This window comes from Bombina bombina, chromosome 3 (assembly GCF_027579735.1).
Source record: "Bombina bombina isolate aBomBom1 chromosome 3, aBomBom1.pri, whole genome shotgun sequence".
In the NCBI taxonomy this organism is placed as follows: domain Eukaryota; kingdom Metazoa; phylum Chordata; class Amphibia; order Anura; family Bombinatoridae; genus Bombina; species Bombina bombina.
Window position 1 is genome coordinate 210,021,607 of NC_069501.1, and position 19,580 is coordinate 210,041,186.

The 19,580-nt window shown below is 40.3% G+C and overlaps 1 protein-coding gene across 7 annotated transcripts in view; it reads left to right on the plus strand.

The window, feature by feature from the left end:
- Positions 1 to 19,580, plus strand: part of NCOR1 (nuclear receptor corepressor 1) — a 1,077,134-nt gene that overhangs the window by 772,644 nt on the left and 284,910 nt on the right. For all 7 annotated transcript variants that reach the window (XM_053706113.1, XM_053706112.1, XM_053706115.1 and 4 more), the window contains one exon: positions 13,703 to 13,804. In XM_053706113.1, the coding sequence (XP_053562088.1) occupies positions 13,703 to 13,804 (102 nt within the window). The remainder of the gene's footprint in view (positions 1 to 13,702; positions 13,805 to 19,580) is intronic.

The window sequence follows — 19,580 nt, forward strand, 5'->3', positions numbered from 1 at the left end:
GTTCTTTTTCACAGAAAGATTGCTATTCTTCCTGATATTCATTGTTTTGTACAAGCTTTGGTTCGTATAAAACCTGTCATTAAGTCAATTTCTCCTCCTTGGAGTTTGAATTTGGTTCTGGGAGCTCTTCAAGCTCCTCCGTTTGAACCTATGCATTCATTGGACATTAAATTACTTTCTTGGAAAGTTTTGTTCCTTTTGGCCATCTCTTCTGCTAGAAGAGTTTCTGAATTATCTGCTCTTTCTTGTGAGTCTCCTTTTCTGATTTTTCATCAGGATAAGGCGGTGTTGCGAACTTCTTTTGAATTTTTACCTAAAGTTGTGAATTCCAACAACATTAGTAGAGAAATTGTGGTTCCTTCATTATGTCCTAATCCTAAGAATTCTAAGGAGAAATCGTTGCATTCTTTGGATGTTATTAGAGCTTTGAAATATTATGTTGAAGCTACGAAATCTTTCCGTAAGACTTCTAGTCTATTTGTTATCTTTTCCGGTTCTAGGAAAGGCCAGAAAGCTTCTGCCATTTCTTTGGCATCTTGGTTGAAATCTTTAATTCATCTTGCCTATGTTGAGTCGGGTAAAATTCCGCCTCAGAGAATTACAGCTCATTCTACTAGGTCAGTATCTACTTCCTGGGCGTTTAGGAATGAAGCTTCGGTTGACCAGATCTGCAAAGCAGCAACTTGGTCCTCTTTGCATACTTTTACTAAATTCTACCATTTTGATGTATTTTCTTCTTCTGAAGCAGTTTTTGGTAGAAAAGTTCTTCAGGCAGCGGTTTCAGTTTGAATCTTCTGCTTATGTTTTTTGTTAAACTTTATTTTGGGTGTGGATTATTTTCAGCAGGAATTGGCTGTCTTTATTTTATCCCTCCCTCTCTAGTGACTCTTGTGTGGAAAGATCCACATCTTGGGTAGTCATTATCCCATACGTCACTAGCTCATGGACTCTTGTTAATTACATGAAAGAAAACATAATTTATGTAAGAACTTACCTGATAAATTCATTTCTTTCATATTAACAAGAGTCCATGAGGCCCACCCTTTTTTGTGGTGGTTATGATTTTTTTGTATAAAGCACAATTATTCCAATTCCTTATTTTATATGCTTCGCACTTTTTTTCTTATCACCCCACTTCTTGGCTATTCGTTAAACTGATTTGTGGGTGTGGTGAGGGGTGTATTTATAGGCATTTTAAGGTTTGGGAAACTTTGCCCCTCCTGGTAGGAATGTATATCCCATACGTCACTAGCTCATGGACTCTTGTTAATATGAAAGAAATGAATTTATCAGGTAAGTTCTTACATAAATTATGTTATTCCTATCCACAGGGAACATCATCGGTTCCTAAGGTTCGCATTCCTGGACAAGCATTACCAGTTCGTGGCACTTCCGTTCGGATTAGCCACTGCTCCAAGGATTTTCACAAAGGTACTAGGGTCCTTTCTAGCGGTGCTAAGACCAAGGGGCATTGCAGTAGTACCTTACTTGGACGACATTCTGATTCAAGCGTCGTCCCTTCCTCTAGCAAAGGCTCACACGGACATTGTCCTGGCCTTTCTCAGATCTCACGGATGGAAAGTGAACGTAGAAAATAGTTCTCTATCTCCGTCAACGAGGGTTCCCTTCTTGGGAACAATAATAGACTCCTTAGAAATGAGGATTTTTCTGACAGAGGCCAGAAAAACAAAACTTCTAAACTCTTGTCAAATACTTCATTCCGTTCCTCTTCCTTCCATAGCGCAGTGCATGGAAGTAATAGGTTTGATGGTAGCGGCAATGGACATAGTTCCTTTTGCGCGCATTCATCTAAGACCATTACAACTGTGCATGCTCAGTCAGTGGAATGGGGACTATACAGACTTGTCTCCGACAATACAAGTAAATCAGAGGACCAGAGATTCACTCCGTTGGTGGCTGTCCCTGGACAATCTGTCACAGGGGATGAGCTTCCGCAGACCAGAGTGGGTCATTGTCACGACCGACGCCAGTCTGATGGGCTGGGGCGCGGTCTGGGGACCCCTGAAAGCTCAGGGTCTTTGGTCTCGGGAAGAATCTCTTCTACCGATAAATATTCTGGAACTGAGAGCGATACTCAATGCTCTCAAGGCTTGGCCTCAGCTAGCAAAGGCCAAGTTCATACGGTTTCAATCAGACAACATGACGACTGTTGCGTACATCAACCATCAGGGGGGAACAAGGAGTTCCCTGGCGATGGAAGAAGTGACCAAAATCATTCAATGGGCGGAGACTCACTCCTGCCACTTGTCTGCAATCCACATCCCAGGAGTGGAAAATTGGGAAGCGGATTTTCTGAGTCGTCAGACATTACATCCGGGGGAGTGGGAACTCCATCCGGAAATCTTTGCCCACATTACTCAACTGTGGGGCATTCCAGACATGGATCTGATGGCCTCTCGTCAGAACTTCAAGGTTCCTTGCTACGGGTCCAGATCCAGGGATCCCAAGGCGACTCTAGTAGATGCACTAGTAGCACCTTGGACCTTCAAACTAGCTTATGTATTCCCGCCGTTTCCTCTCATCCCCAGGCTGGTAGCCAGGATCAATCAGGAGAGGGCATCGGTGATCTTGATAGCTCCTGCGTGGCCACGCAGGACTTGGTATGCAGACCTGGTGAATATGTCATCGGCTCCACCATGGAAGCTACCTTTGAGACGAGACCTTCTTGTTCAGGGTCCGTTCGAACATCCGAATCTGGTTTCACTCCAACTGACTGCTTGGAGATTGAACGCTTGATCTTATCAAAGCGAGGGTTCTCAGATTCTGTTATTGATACTCTTGTTCAGGCCAGAAAGCCTGTAACTAGAAAAATTTACCACAAAATATGGAAAAAATATATCTGTTGGTGTGAATCTAAAGGATTCCCTTGGGACAAGGTAAAAATTCCTAAGATTCTATCCTTTCTTCAAGAAGGATTGGAGAAAGGATTATCTGCAAGTTCCTTGAAGGGACAGATTTCTGCCTTGTCTGTGTTACTTCACAAAAAGCTGGCAGCTGTGCCAGATGTTCTAGCCTTTGTTCAGGCTCTGGTTAGAATCAAGCCTGTTTACAAACCTTTGACTCCTCCTTGGAGTCTCAATTTAGTTCTTTCAGTTCTTCAGGGGGTTCCGTTTGAACCCTTACATTCCGTTGATATTAAGTTATTATCTTGGAAAGTTTTGTTTTTGGTTGCAATTTCTTCTGCTAGAAGAGTTTCAGAATTATCTGCTCTGCAGTGTTCTCCTCCTTATCTGGTGTTCCATGCAGATAAGGTGGTTTTACGTACTAAACCTGGTTTTCTTCCGAAAGTTGTTTCTAACAAAAACATTAACCAGGAGATAGTCGTGCCTTCTTTGTGTCCGAATCCAGTTTCAAAGAAGGAACGTTTGTTGCACAATTTGGATGTTGTTCGCGCTCTAAAATTCTATTTAGATGCTACAAAGGATTTTAGACAAACATCTTCCTTGTTTGTTGTTTATTCTGGTAAAAGGAGAGGTCAAAAAGCAACTTCTACCTCTCTCTCTTTTTGGATTAAAAGCATCATCAGATTGGCTTATGAGACTGCCGGACGGCAGCCTCCTGAAAGAATCACAGCTCATTCCACTAGGGCTGTGGCTTCCACATGGGCCTTCAAGAACGAGGCTTCTGTTGATCAGATATGTAAGGCAGCGACTTGGTCTTCACTGCACACTTTTACCAAATTTTACAAGTTTGATACTTTTGCTTCTTCTGAGGCTATTTTTGGGAGAAAGGTTTTGCAAGCCGTGGTGCCTTCCATTTAGGTGACCTGATTTGCTCCCTCCCTTCATCCGTGTCCTAAAGCTTTGGTATTGGTTCCCACAAGTAAGGATGACGCCGTGGACCGGACACACCTATGTTGGAGAAAACAGAATTTATGTTTACCTGATAAATTACTTTCTCCAACGGTGTGTCCGGTCCACGGCCCGCCCTGGTTTTTTAATCAGGTCTGATAATTTATTTTCTTTAACTACAGTCACCACGGTATCATATGATTTCTCCTATGCAAATATTCCTCCTTTACGTCGGTCGAATGACTGGGGAAGGCGGAGCCTAGGAGGGATCATGTGACCAGCTTTGCTGGGCTCTTTGCCATTTCCTGTTGGGGAAGAGAATATCCCACAAGTAAGGATGACGCCGTGGACCGGACACACCGTTGGAGAAAGTAATTTATCAGGTAAACATAAATTCTGTTTTTTGGGCAACTTTATTGAGGGTACACTTGGCTTCATTTTTGGGTCTCAGAACCCACATGGCTAGTTTGAAACCGCTCTGGTGCGGTTCTTTGAGGCTGTAGAGACATTGAGTGAGATGGGTGGGGCCTATTTTCGCGCCTCAGATGCACAGTTGTTTTCACTCAGCAAGCAGCAAGCTTCAACTCCTGAGGGCCCTTGTGGATGTTTTGGGCCAAATCGAAGCTTTAACCCCATATTTACTATCCCTGAGGGCAGGTAGGCGCCACAGCAGGGCTGTGGCAAGGTGCTGGGGGTGTTTTTTCCGGTTTTAGACCTAATTTCAATCCGGTTTGCACATTAAGGGGTTAAATGTTAAATTTCCTTGTGGGGCAAACTTAACTACATATATTGAGTCTGCTTGCAAAAATTTGAAAAATTTGGTGCTTTTTAAAGCAGTTTTGCAGAACGTGTATGCTTTTTTTCTCTTAAAGGCGCAGTACCATTTTTTAAGATTGTTATTTTTTCACTAAATAAAGTGTTTTCATGCTTGTTTATAGTCCTTACTAGCCTGTTCAACATTTCTGACATTGAAGAAAGTCATTGTTTAATATGTTTAGAAGCCATTGTGGAACCCCCACTTAGAATGTGTCCCTCATGCACTGAAAGGTCAATAAATTGCAAAGAACATATTTTAGCTACTAAAAGTATGTTGCAGGATGATTCTTAGTCAGAAGGGAATCAGGTTATGCCATCTAATTCTCCCCAAGTGTCACAACCATTAACGCCCGCACAAGCGACTCCAAGTACTTCTACTGCGACTAATTCTTTCACCCTGCAAGATATGGCTGTAGTTATGAATACTACCCTCACAGAGGTTTTATCTAAGCTGCCTGGGTTGCAGGGGAAGCGCAGTAGGTCTGGTGTGAGAACAAATGCTGACACCTCCGCTTATTGCTCAGGGAGGTTTTAGAGACTCTGGATGATTGTGACCCTATTGTAGTTCCAGAGAAATTGTGTAAAATGGACAGATTTCTAGAGGTTCCTGCCTACACTAATATTTTTCCGGTCCCTAAGAGGATTTCGGACATTATTACTAAGGAGTGGGATAGACCAGGTATTCCGTTCGCTCCCCCTCCTACTTTTAAGAAAATGTTTCCCATATCAGACACCATGCGGGACTCGTGGCAGACGGTCCTTAAGGTGGAGGGAGCTATTTCTACCCTGGCTAAGCGTACAGCTATACCTATTGAGGACAGTTGTGCTTTCAAAGATCCTATGGATAAAAAATTAGAGGGTCTCCTAAAGAAAATATTTGTTCATCAGGGTTTTCTTCTCCAACCTATAGCGTACATTGTTTCTGTAACTACTGCAGCTGCTTTTTGGTTCGAGGCTCTTCAGGTTGAGACCCCATTAGATGATATTCTGGATAGAATTAGGGCTCTCAAGCTAGCTAATTCTTTCATTACAGATGCCGCTTTTCAACTGGCTAAATTAGCGGCAAAGAATTCAGGTTTTGCCATTTTAGCGCGTAGATCGTTATGGCTTAAGTCCTGGTCTGCTGATGTGTCCTCAAAATCTAAGCTTTTAGCCATCCCTTTCAAGGGTAAGACCCTATTCGGGCCTAAACTGAAAGAGATAATTTCAGACACCACTGGAGGGAAAGGCCATGCCCTTCCTCAGGATAAGACAAATAAGATGAGGACCAAACAAAATGATTTTCGTTCCTTTTGAAACTTCTTGCAAAGCAAGAGGGGAATTTTGCTCAATCCAAGTCAGTCTGGAGACCTAACCAGACTTGGAACAAAGGTAAACAGGCCAAGAAGCCCGCTGCTGCCACCAGCATGAAGGGGTAGCCCCCGATCCGGGACCGGATCTAGTAGGGGGCAGACTTTCTCTCTTTGTTCAGGCTTGGGCAAGAGACGTTCAGTACTCCTGGGCTTTAGAAATCGTAACCCAGGGGTATCTTCTAGATTTCAAAGATTCTCCTCCAAGAGGGAGATTCCATCTTTCTCAATTGTCTGTAAAGCAGACAAAAAGAGAGGCATTCTTACGCTGTGTAGAAGACCAATATACCATGGGAGTGATCTGCCCAGTTCCGAAAACAGAACAGGGGAAGGGGTTCTACTCCAATCTGTTTGTGGTTCCCAAAAAAGAGGGAACCTTCAGACCAATTTTAGATCACAAGATCCTAAACAAATTCCTCAGAGTCCCATCCTTCAAGATGGAGACCATTCTGACTATTTTACCAATGATCCAGGAGGGTCAATATATGACCACCGTGGGCTTAAAGGATGCGTATCTACACATCCCTATCCACAAAGATCATCACCAGTTCCTCAGGTTCGCCTTTCTGGACAAGCATTACCAGTTTGTGGCTCTTCCCTTCGGGTTGGCCACAGCTCCCAGAATTTTCACAAGAGTTCCATTCCTGGGAACTCTGATAGATTCGGTGGACATGAAAATTTTTCTGACGGAGGTCAGGAAATCAAAGATTTTAACCATCTGCCGAGCTCTTCATTCCATTCCTCGGCCGTCAGTGGCTCAGTGTATGGAGGTAATCGGACTAATGGTAGCGGCAATGGACATAGTTCCGTTTGCTCGCTTGCATCTCAGACCACTGCAACTATGCATGCTCAAACAGTGGAATTGGGATTATGCAGATTTATCTCCTCAGATAAATCTGGATCAAGAGACCAGAGACTCTCTTCTTTGGTGGTTGTCACAGGATCATCTGTCCCAGGGAATGTGTTTCCGCAGGCCAGCATGGGTCATAGTGACGATGGACGCCAGCCTATTGGGCTGGGGTGCAATCTGGAATTCCCTGAAAGCACAGGGTTTGTGGACTCAGGAGGAGGCTCTCCTCCCGATAAATATTCTAGAACTGAGAGTGATATTCAACGCGCTTCTGGCGTGGCCTCAGCTGGCTTCGGCCAGATTCATAAGATTCCAGTCGGACAATATCACGACTGTAGCATATATCAATCATCAGGGGGGAACAAAGAGTTCTCTAGCGATGATAGAGGTTACCAAAATAATTTGATGGGCAGAGACTCACTCTTGCCATCTATCAGCAGAGTGGGAACTCCATCCGGAGGTGTTTGCACAATTGATTCATCAATGGGGCACACCAGAATTGGATCTGATGGCGTCTCGTCAGAACGCCAAACTTCCTTGTTACGGGTCCAGGTCAAGGGATCCTCGGGCAGTACTGATAGATGCTCTAGCAGTACCCTGGTCGTTCAACCTGGCTTATGTGTTTCCACCATTTCCTCTCCTTCCTCGTTTGATTTGCCAGAATCAAACAGGAGAGTGCTTCTGTGATTTTGATAGCACCTGCGTGGCCACACAGGACTTGGTATGCAGACCTGGTGGACATGTCATCTCTTCCACCATGGACTCTGCCACTGAGACAGGACCTTCTGCTTTAAGGTCCGTTCCAGCATTCAAATCTAGTTTCTCTGTGGCTGACTGCTTGGAGATTGAACGCTTGATTTTATCCAAGCGGGGTTTCTCTGAGTCGGTCATAGATACCTTGATTCAGACTCGAAAGCCTGTCACTAGGAAAATTTATCATAAGATATGGCGTAAATATCTTTATTGGTGTGAATCCAAAGGCTACTCAACTGGAGTAAGATCAGGATTCCTAGGATTTTGTCCTTTCTCCAAGAAGGATTGGAGAAGGGGCTATCGGCTGGTTCCTTAAAGGGACAGATGTCTGCCTTATCAATTCTACTGCACAAGCGTCTGGCAGATGTTCCAGACGTTCTGTCGTTCTGTCAGGCTTTAGTTAGAATCAAGCCTGTGTTTAAACCTGTTGCTCCGCCATGGAGTTTGAATTTAGTTCTTAAAATTCTTCAAGGGGTTCCGTTTGAACCTATGCATTCCATAGATATTAAGCTTCTATCTTGGAAAGTTCTGTTTTTAGTTGCTATCTCTTCGGCTCGAAGAGTTTCTGAATTATCTGCATTGCAATGCGACTCGCCTTATCTTGTTTTCCATGCTGATAAGGTGTTTTTTTTTGTACCAAACCTGGATTTCTTCCTAAGGTTGTTACTAATAGGAATATCTATCAGGAAATTGTTGTTCCTTCTCTGTGTCCTAATCCTTCCTCTAAGGAGCGTCTGTTGCACAACTTGGACGTGGTTCGTGCTTTGAAGTTTTACTTGCAAGCAACCAAAGATTTCCGTCAAACATCTTCTTTGTTTGTTGTCTATTCTGGAAAACGTAGAGGTCAAAAAGCTACGGCTACCTCTCTTTCTTTTTGGCTGAAAAGCATCATCCGTTTGGCATACGAGACTGCTGGACAGCAGCCTCCTGAAAGGATTACAGCTCACTCTACTAGAGCGGTGGCTTCCACATGGGCTTTTAAAAATTATGCTTCTGTTGAACAGATTTGTAAGGCTGCGACTTGGTCTTCGCTTCATACCTTTTACAAATTTGATACTTTTGCTTCTTCGGAGGCTATTTTTGGGAGAAAAGTTCTTCAAGCAGTGGTGCCTTCTTTTTAGCCATCTGTCTTGTCCCTCCCGTTCATCAGTGTGAATGAATCCGTGGACTCGCCGTATCCCGATGAATCCGTGGACTTGTCGTACCTTATAGAAGAAAAGTAAATTTATGCTTACCTGATAAATTAATTTCTTCTATGGTACGAGTCCACGGCCCGCCCTGTCATTTTAAAACAGATTATATTTTTTAATTTTAAACTTCAGTCACCTCTGCACCTTGTAGTTTCTCCTTTTTCTTCCTGTACCTTCGGTCGAATGACTGGGGGTAGAGCTAAGGGAGGAGCTATATAGACAGCTCTGCTGTGGTGCTCTTTGCCATTTCCTGTTAGCAGGAGGATAATATCCCACAAGTAAAGGATGAATCCGTGGACTCGTCGTACCATAGAAGAAATTAATTTATCAGGTAAGCATAAATTTACTTTTTTTGGTGTGAATCCAAGGGTTACTCATGGAGTAGAGTTAGGATTCCTGGAATTTTGTCTTTTCTCCAAGAGGGTTTGGAGAAAGGTTTATCGACGAGTTCCCTTAAGGGTCTCAGATGTTCCAGATGTACAGTCCTTTTGTCAGGCCTTGGTCAGAATCAGGCCTGTGTTTAAACCAGTTACTCCTCCTTGGAGTCTTAATTTAGTTCTCAGAGTCCTTCAGGGGGCTCCGTTTGAGCCTATGCATTCCTTAGATATTAAGTTATTATCTTGGAAGGTTTTATTTCTTGTTGCCATTTCTTCAGCTCATAGAATGTCAGAGCTCTCTGCATTGCAGTACGAATACTTATTTTCCATTCAGATAAGGTAGTGTTACGTACTAGATTAGGATTTCTTCCTAAGGTTGTTCCTTCTTTGTGCCCTAATCCTGCTTGTCAGAAGGAAAGTCTTCTGCACAATTTGGACGTGGTCCGTGCTTTAAAGTTTTACCTGCAGGCGACTAAGGATTTTCGTCAGTCTTCTTCTCTGTTTGTGGTTTTCGAAAGGAAAACGTAAGGGACAGAAAGCTATGACTACTTCTCTTTGGCTGAAGAGTATCATACGTCTTGCATATGAGACTGCTGGACAGCAGCCTCCCGAGAGGGTTACGGCTCATTCCACGAGAGCTGTTGCTTTATCATGGGCATTCAAAAATGAAGCTTCTATGGAACAAATTTGCAAGGCTGCAACTTGGTCCTCTCTTCACACTTTTTCAAAGTTTTACAAATTTTTCACTTTTGCCTCGGCTGAGGCAGCTTTTGGGAGAAAAGTTCTTCAAGCAGTGGTGCCTTCTCTTTAGGTTCCCTGTCTTGTCCCTCCCGTATCATCTGTGTACTCTAGCTTGGGTATTGGATCCCATTAGTAATTAAGATGATCCGTGGACTCATCGTGTCTTAAAAAAGAAAAAAAAAAATTATGCTTACCTGATAAATTTATTTCTTTTTTGACACGAGTCCACGGCCCGCCCTGTTCTTGTAGACAGGTTGTTAATTATTATAAACTTCAAACACCTCTGCACCTTGGTTTTTATTTTCTTTCCTTAACTTTGGTTGAATGACTGGAGTGGGTGGGAAGTGAGGAGCTATTTAACAGCTTTGCTGTGGTGCTCTTTGCCGCCTCCTGCTGACCAGGAGGTGAATATCCCATTAGTAATTAAGATGATCCATGGACTCATCGTGTCTTAAAAAAGAAAAGAAAATTTATGCTTACCTGATAAATTTATTTCTTTTTTGACACAATGAGTCCACGGCCCGCCCTGTTCTTGTAGACAGGTTGCTAATTATTATAAACTTCAGACACCTCTGCACCTTGGTTTTTCTTTTCTTTCCTTAACTTCGGTCGAATGACTGGAGTGGGAGGGAAGTGAGGAGCTATTTAACAGCTTTGCTGTGGTGCTCTTTGCCGCCTCCTGCTGACCAAGAGGTGAATATCCCATTAGTAATTAAGATGATCCATGGATTCATCGTGTCAAAAAAGAAATACATTTATCAGGTAAGCATAAATTTTCTTTTCTATTTTCAATCTATTCATTGTCCCTAAGAGGGAAGATTTTATTTCAGATCCAATCCTGGATCTGAAAACTTTAAATCGTTTTGTAAGAGTCCCAACTTTCCACATGTTGACTATAAGGACTATTCTACCTTTTGTTTAGTAAGGTTATTTATTGTCCACTATAGACTTACAGGTTGCTTATTTTCACTTTTATTTATTCAGACCACTGTTGTTTTCTGAGATTCTTTTTTCTAGATGAGCATTACCAATTTGTTGCTTTCCCATTTGGCCTAGCAACAGCACCAAGAATTTTCTTGAAGGTTCTTGGTGTTCTTCTTTCTTTTATCATGGTAAGGTATTGCAGTGTTTTTGGACGATGTCTTGGTACTAGTTCAGTTTTTTTCTTTTAGCTGAATCTTACACTATACAACTAATGTTGTTTCTTCAAGTATATGGTTAGGATCGAATTACATTAGAGTTTCTTGTTTCTTCAGACAAGGTCACCTTCTTAGGTTTCCAAGATAGATTGTGTCCATGACTCTTTTTTTTAACAGAAGAGAGATTAATGAAATTGGTTTTAGCTTATCTAAACCTTCAGTCTCTATAATTTTATTCAGTGATTATGTGAATGAAAGTTTTAGGTATTATGATCGCTGCATCAGACGCATTCTCCTTTGCTCATTTTTATATGAAACCTCTACAGCTTTTGTATGTTGCACCAGTGGTGCAGGGATTATACACAGTTATCACAGTTAATATTCTTTCATCCCAACATTCAGCTTTCTCTGATTTGGTGGTTTAACCATCACCTTATTGTTTAAAGGGGCCTCCTTTGTTCGTCTTTCCTGGATTGTGATCACAACAGATGCATGTCTTTTAGGTTGGGGAGCTTTCTGGGGATCTCTGACAGCACAAGGGGTTTGGAATCTTCAAGAGGCGAGGTTTCCAATCAATATTTAGCCTCTATTTGAAGAGAGAACTTTACTTTTGTTTTCAATCAGGCAATGTCACAGTCAGTGGCATATGTCAATCATCAAGGAGGACTTGCAGTCCTTTAGCGATGAAAGAAGTATCTTTAATATTTTCTTGGGCAGAATCCAAAGCTTGTCAAGACTCTGTGATTCATATCTCAGTTGTAGACAATTGGGAAGCGGATTATTTCAGCCGTCATTTTATTCATCCGGGGGAGTGGTTTCTCCATTCAGATGTTTTTTTCAACTTGTACAGATGTGGGGTCTTCTAGAAATAGAGAGAGTTATTTTTACTCTCATTCAAGCTCTTAAGCTGGTTGCTCGTCGCATCTATCATAAGGTGTGGAGGACCTACTTATTCTGTTCTCCAGGATGAACTGAAGAAGGACTTTTCCTCAATTCCCCTAATGGGACATATTTTGGCCCTGTCTGTGTTACTGCACAAGAGGTTCGCTGAGCTTCAAAATGTGCAGTCATTTGTTAAGGCTCTGCTAGGATCAGACCTGTGTTTAGATCTATTGCTCCCCCTTGGAGTTTAAATCTTGTTCTTTAAGTTTTGCACTGGCTCCATTGCAGCCTATGCATTAAGTAGACATTAAATTGTTGTCTTGGAAGGTTCATTTTCTACTGGCTATTGCTTCTGCGCGCAGAGTATCTGTGATTGCTGCCTTTCAATATGACCTTCCTTATCTGGCTTTCCAAGCTGATAAGGCTGTTCTACCAACCAAGTTAGGTTTTCTTCCTAAGGTTGTGTCAATTTGCAACATCAATCAAGAGATTGTGGTTCCTTTCTTATGTCCTAATCCTCCTTCGTCCTGTTTGTTCTCTTTTCCGTGAAGCCTGGGGGTCAGAGGGCCTCTTCGACTTCCTTATCTTTTTGGCTGAGGCGTTTTATCCATTTAGCATAGAGACAGTGGGGCATAAGCCTCCTCTGAGGATTTTACGAGAGCAGCGGTTTCCTCTTGGGCCTTTAAAAATGAGGCCTCTATGTATAAGATTTGTAAGGCGGCTATCTAGTCCTCCTTACATACTTTTTCCAAACTTTACAAGTTTGATGTTTTTGCTTCTGCTGAAGCAGCCTTCGGGAGAAAGCTTTTGCAGGCTGTGGTGCCCTCAGGTTAGGGTCCGCCTCTTTTTTTTTTTCCCTCCCGTTAGCATTCTGTGTACTCTAGAGCGTGGGTATGTTTCCCACAAGTAAGGAATGCAGCTGTGGACTCTTCCCATATTAAGAAGGATAACTTAAATTATGCTTACCAAATAATTTCCTTTCCTTCTGTATGGGAAGAGTCCACAGCTCCCGCCCGTGTTCTCTGATGGGCGGCCCTAAATTTAAATTTATTCTTCTGGAACCTTTTTCACTCTATTTCTTCTACTGTTCCTTGTTTCCTGGGCAGAATGACTGGGGTTATGAGGAAGTGGGGGAGGTATTTAAGCCTTTGGCTGGGGTGTCTTTGCCTCCTGCTGGTGGCCAGGTTCAGTATTTCCCACAAGTAAGGAATGCAGCTGTGGACTCTTGCCATACAGAAGGAAAGGAAATATCTGGTAAGCATAATTTTAAGTTTTTTTGTATCTGGAAAATGTAGTTTTGATTTTCATGTCCCTTTAACTTCCCTGCGCCTTTTTTTTTTTTTTTTTTTTTTTTTTTTTAAATCCATATTTTTATTTATAAGTAATGAAGGTAGAACAATTACTGTCACAATTATTTTAGTATCATGTTTCTTAAGATGGATTTTCAGCTCTTTTTTTTTTTTTCTCATAAGCAGCGCTCTTTTTTATTTTTTTAAGATATGTATTTAAATTAGGGATGTGCATTTGGCAGTTTTGTTAGCTGCCAAATGCAGAAAGCGGTGTCATTTGTCTTCTCTGAACCGAATTTCATCTTATCAAAGTGCAACACTCGAACATCTGTGCAGATGTGCACTTTCACAAGGTGAAATCTGCTTTTGAAATACGCCAAATGCCGCGAGCAGTCTTTTAAACTATGTAAATAGTTCATTCAAGGGTAACTGCAACATTTAAGAATCAGTGATATGGTTGATAATAATTCTAAAAAAAAAATTTTTTTTTTTTTTTTTTTTAAGGTTCTGTTACCTATGTTAAACAAGAAGAGTTTTCTCCTCGAAGCCAAAGCTCACAGCCAGAAGGACTCTTGGTCAGGGCTCAGCATGAAGGTGTTGTCAGAGGTAGATAACAAAACAAAAAAAATGGTGAAGACTTCTATGTGTGTTTCTAGTGTTAAAGCAGTTGAGTTGCGCAACCAACAAATGCTTATGCTATATAGGAGTTGGTTCTTCAGAAAGTGAGGAATATATATGTGTGTGTGTGTATATATATATATATATATATATATATATATATATATATATATATATATATATATATATATATGTGTGTGTGTGTAATATATATATGTATATGTATATATATATATATATATATATATATATATATATATATATATATATGTGTGTGTATATATATATATATATATATTTATTTCATGTAATTAGCAAGAGTCCATGAGCTAGTGACGTATGGGATATACATTCCTACCAGGAGGGGCAAAGTTTCCCAAACTTCAAAATGCCTATAAATACACCCCTCACCACACCCACAAATCAGTTTTACAAACTTTGCCTCCTGTGGAGGTGGTGAAGTAAGTTTGTGCTAGATTCTACGTTGATATGCGCTCTGCAACAGGTTGGAGCCCGGTTTTCCTCTCAGCGTGCAGTGAATGTCAGAGGGATGAGATCTCCTACGGGGTATTTTTCATAGGTTCTCTGTTATCGATCGTAGAGATTCATCTCTTACCTCCCTTTTCAGATCGACGATATACTCTTATATATACCATTACCTCTACTGATTCTCGTTTCAGTACTGGTTTGGCTTTCTACTACATGTAGATGAGTGTCTGGGGTAAGTAAGTCTTATTTTCTGTGACACTCTAAGCTATGGTTGGGCACTTTTATATAAAGTTCTAAATATATGTGTTTAAACATTTATTTGCCTTGGTTCAGAATGTTCTACGTTCCTTTTTTCAGACAGTCAGTTTCATATTTGGGATAATGCATATGAATAAATCAATTTTTTCTTACCTTAAAATTTGACTTTTTTTCCTGTGGGCTGTTAGGCTCGCGGGGGCTGAAAATGCTTCATTTTATTGCGTCATTCTGGCGCGGACTTTCTTGGCGCAAAAATTTTCTTTTAATTTCCGGCGTCATACGTGTCGCCGGAAGTTGCGTCTTTTTTTGACGTTTTTGCGCCAAAAAATGTCGGCGTTCCGGATGTGGCGCCATTATTGGCGCCAAAAGCATTTAGGCGCCAAATAATGTGGGCGTCTTTTTTGGCGCTAAAAAATTTGAGCGTCATTGTTGTCTCCACAATATTTAAGTCTCATTATTTATTGCTTCTGGTTGCTAGAAGCTTGTTCATTGGCATTTTTTTCCCATTCCTGAAACTGTCATTTAAGGAATTTGATCTTTTTTGCTTTATATGTTGTTTTTTCTATTACATATTGCAAGATGTCTCACCCTGAATCAGAAGCCACTTCTGGAAAAACGCTTAACTGAGTTTCAGTTCTACCAAAGCTAAGTTCATTTATTTTAAATGTATAAATGTTTATCTTTAGCTATGGTTTGTAATAAGTTATTATGATATACTTTTACATGCAGGATCCATTAGTGTTTATGCTTTACATATTTCCATTTTTACATCTTATGTACAAGAAATATTTAGAAGATTTATAAGAAACATTTTTCTGATTCTATTTTAAAGGCTTTGTCTGACTTTGTGCCTTCTAATAAAAATTTTAGGTCTTTTTCACTTCTTTTTTAATTATTGAAGTTTCAAATGACCAACAACATACTGATTTATCCTTCTCTGATGATGTTTTTTCTCTTTCAGAAATTTTCTTCATCAGATATTGACACTAACAAATCTACTTTTTTATTATTTTTCTATTATTAAAGTACATTTTTTCTTTGTTGAAAAGGTGTTGATTATTTTGGATATTAAGGTAACTAGTTCTTTAAGACTAGCTGACACTATTTCTGCCTATTTATTTCTTCTGTGTTTTCAGAGGTTTTCTTTCCATTTCCCCATTCTAGGGAATGGAATAGGCTGAGAATTTTCTTATATTCCTTCTTCAAAGGTTTTAAACTATATTCTTTGCCAGCAGTTAAATTCAATAAGGAGGGTTCTCCAATTTATTGGGGCTATCTCTACTTCCACTAATTATGCTATTATTTCTATAGCAAAATAGTATTTATTTTCCTTTAGATAGTTGTATCTTATTTTTGGAAAATTGATTAGTTTCAGGTACTTCTTGGTCCTTATTTATTTGGATATTGCTAGCATTGTTAAGGGACAACATTTACTAGACTAGGTGCTGTTGCATTTGTCTGTTGTTTTGCATTTATTGATTATGCAAGTCCTCTGTATTGACTGGTCCTTTAAACTGGACTATCATGCTAATAATATCATTTGTGTCTTCATTTTATTGAATATTTTCGCAAATGATGGTTATTCTATGTCTTTAGCTATTTTAGCTAGAAGAATTTTGTGATTTTTTAAAAAAAAAAAAAAAAAAAAAAATCCATATTTCTTAACTGTTACTCTGGGCTTCAAGATTGAGTTCTAAAACTTTAAGCTTATACTAGTTTGGTTGTTCTTATTAAGGAACGAATTCCTGAGTTCTTTCCCAAGTAACATGTTTATAATTGGGGTTCGAAATCAGCTCCCTAATATTGCGATGTACGTGCCGTATTCCAGCTTGGCTGGTAAGGGGCAGGTTAAGACTTCTTTGAAATTTATTTGGTTCTATTTTGTCCAAATTTCTTTGATTTTATTCCAGTAAGGCTAACACTTTCTTTAAGTGTGTTTCTGTCATATATATTTTGGGTACTGTTGAAGCATGGCTGGGCACCCATGGGGTTCAAGCGCTGCTCAGACCTGAAATCTTCTTGGTTATTTCTTCCAGTTCCTTTTTTAGGAACCGGGTTTGGAGTTTTTATTCAAACTATTTTGCCTTTTTATGGTCATTGATAGCATTATTTGTTTTCATTAGATACAATAAATGCATATTTTCATTTTTCTGTTTTCATTCAGATTATTTTCTGAGGACGCGTAATTTCATATGATTCACTTGCTCTTCAGGACATAGTTAGAGGATATTTTTTTTCAAAAGCTCTTGATTCCTCACACAAGGGTCACCTTTTTTAGGTTTCCAGATAGTTTGTGTCACTATCTTTGTCTCTATCAGACAAGGGATAATTATTTTGGGTTCCGTCTGTCGGTACCTTTAGTCTCTATTATTTCCTTCAGTTGCTATATATGCATAGAAGTTTTAGGTCTTATGGCCATAGCATTGGATTCAATTCCCTTTGCTCATTTTTACTAGAAAGAACCTTTTCAGTCTTTTATGAGTGTTGTTTCTTCGAGAACATGGTTGGAGGATCAATTTACCAAAAAGTTCGTTGATTCCTCAGACAAGGGTAACCTTTTTAGGTTTCCTGATAGATTCAGTGTCCTTGTCTCTGTCGGACAAAAGACGTCTGAATTTGGTTTCAGCTTGTCGAAACCTTCAGTCTCAATCTTTCCCTTCGGTAGTCTTATGCATGGAAATTCTAGGTCTTATGTCTGCTGCATTGGACGCGGTTCCCTTTGCTCATTTTCACATGCGACCTCTTCAGCTCTGTATGCTGAACCAGTGGTGTAGGGATTATACAAAGATATCTCAATTAATATCTTTAAAACCGATTGTACGACACTCTCTGACGTGGTGGTCAGACCACCATCGTTTAGTTCAGGGGGCTTCTTTTGTTCTTCCAACCTGGACTGTGATTTCAACAAGATGCAAGTCTGACAGGTTGGGGAGCTGTTTGGGGGTCTCTGACAGCACAAGGGGTTTGGGAATCTCAGGAGGTGAGATTACCAATCAATATTTTGGAACTCCGTGCAATTTTTAGAGCTCTTCAGTCATGGCCTCTTCTAAAGAGAGAGACGTTCATTTGTTTTCAGACGGACAATGTCACAACTGTGGCATATGTCAATCATCAAGGAGGGACTCACAGTCCTCTGGCTATGAAAGAAGTATCTCGAATTCTGGTATGGGCAGAATCCAGCTCCTGTCTAATTTCTGCGGTTTATATCCCAGGTATAGACAATTGGGAAGCGGATTATCTCAGTCGCCAAACGTTACATCCGGGCGAATGGTCTCTTCACCCAGAGGTATTTCTTCAGATTGTTCAAATGTGGGGACTTCCAGAAATAGATCTGATGGCTTCTCATCTAAACAAGAAGCTTCCCAGGTATCTGTCCAGATCCAGGGATCCTCAGGCGGAGGCAGTGGATGCATTGTCACTTCCTTGGAAGTATCATTCTGCCTATATCTTTCCGCCTCTAGTTCTTCTTCCAAGAGTAATTTCCAAGATTCTAAAGGAGTGCTCGTTTGTTCTGCTGGTGGCTCCAGCATGGCCTCACAGGTTTTTGGTATGCGAATCTTGTCCGGATGGCCACTTGCCAACCGTGGACTCTTCCGTTAAGACCAGACCTTCTATCACAAGGTCCTTTTTTTCCATCAGGATCTCAAATCCTTAAATTTGAAGGTATGGAGATTGAACGCTTGATTCTCAGTCATAGAGGTTTCTCTGACTCCGTGATTAATACTATGTTACAGGCTCGTAAATCTGTATCTAGGAAGATATATCATTGAGTCTGGAAGATTTCCATTTCTTGGTGTTTTTCTCATCTTTTTTCTTGGCATTCTTTTAGAATTCCTAGAATTTTACAGTTTCTTCAGGATGGTTTGGATAAAGGTTTGTCTGCAAGTTCCTTCAAAGGACAAATCTCTGCTCTTTCTGTTCTTTTTCACAGAAAGATTGCTAGTCTTCCTGATATTCATTGTTTTGTACAAGCTTTGGTTCGTATAAAACCTGTTATTAAGTCAATTTCTCCTCCTTGGAGTTTGAATTTGGTTCTGGGGGCTCTTCAAGCTCCTCCGTTTGAACCTATGCATTCGCTGGACATTAAATTACTTTCTTGGAAAGTTTTGTTTCTTTTGGCCATCTCTTCTGCTAGAAGAGTTTCTGATTTATCTGCTCTTTCTTGTGAATCTCCTTTTCTGATTTTTCATCAGGATAAGGCGGTGTTGCGAACTTCTTTTAAAATTTTTACTTAAGGTTGTGAATTCTAACAACATTAGTAGAGAAATTGTGGTTCCTTCATTGTGTCCTAATCCTAAGAATTCTAAGGAAAGATCGTTGCATTCTTTGGATGTAGTTAGAGCTTTGAAATATTATGTTGAAGCTACTAAATATTTCCGAAAGACTTCTAGTCTATTTGTTATCTAATCCGGTTCTAGGAAAGGTCAGAAGCCCTCTGCCATTTCTTTGGCGTCTTGGTTAAAATCTTTGATTCATCATGCTTATGCGAGTCGGGTAAAACTCCGCCTCAAAGGATTACAGCTCATTCTACTAGGTCAGTTTCTACTTCCTGGGCGTTTAGGAATGAAGCTTCGGTTGATCAGATTTGCAAAGCAGCAACTTGGTCTTTTTTGCATATTTTTACTAAATTCTACCATTTTGATGTGTTTTCTTCTTCTGAAGCAGTTTTTGGTAGAAAAGTACTTCAGGCAGCTGTTTCAGTTTGATTCTTCTGCTTATAATTTCAGTTTTTTTCATTATAAGATTTAAACTTTATTTTGGGTGTGGATTATTTTCAGCGGATTTGGCTGTCTTTATTTTATCCCTCCCTCTCTAGTGACTCTTGCGTGGAAGATCCACATCTTGGGTATTCATTATCCCATACGTCACTAGCTCATGGACTCTTGCTAATTACATGAAAGAAAACATAATTTATGTAAGAACTTACCTGATAAATTCATTTCTTTCATATTAGCAAGAGTCCATGAGGCCCACCCTTTTTTGTGGTGGTTATGATTTTTTTTGTATAAAGCACAAT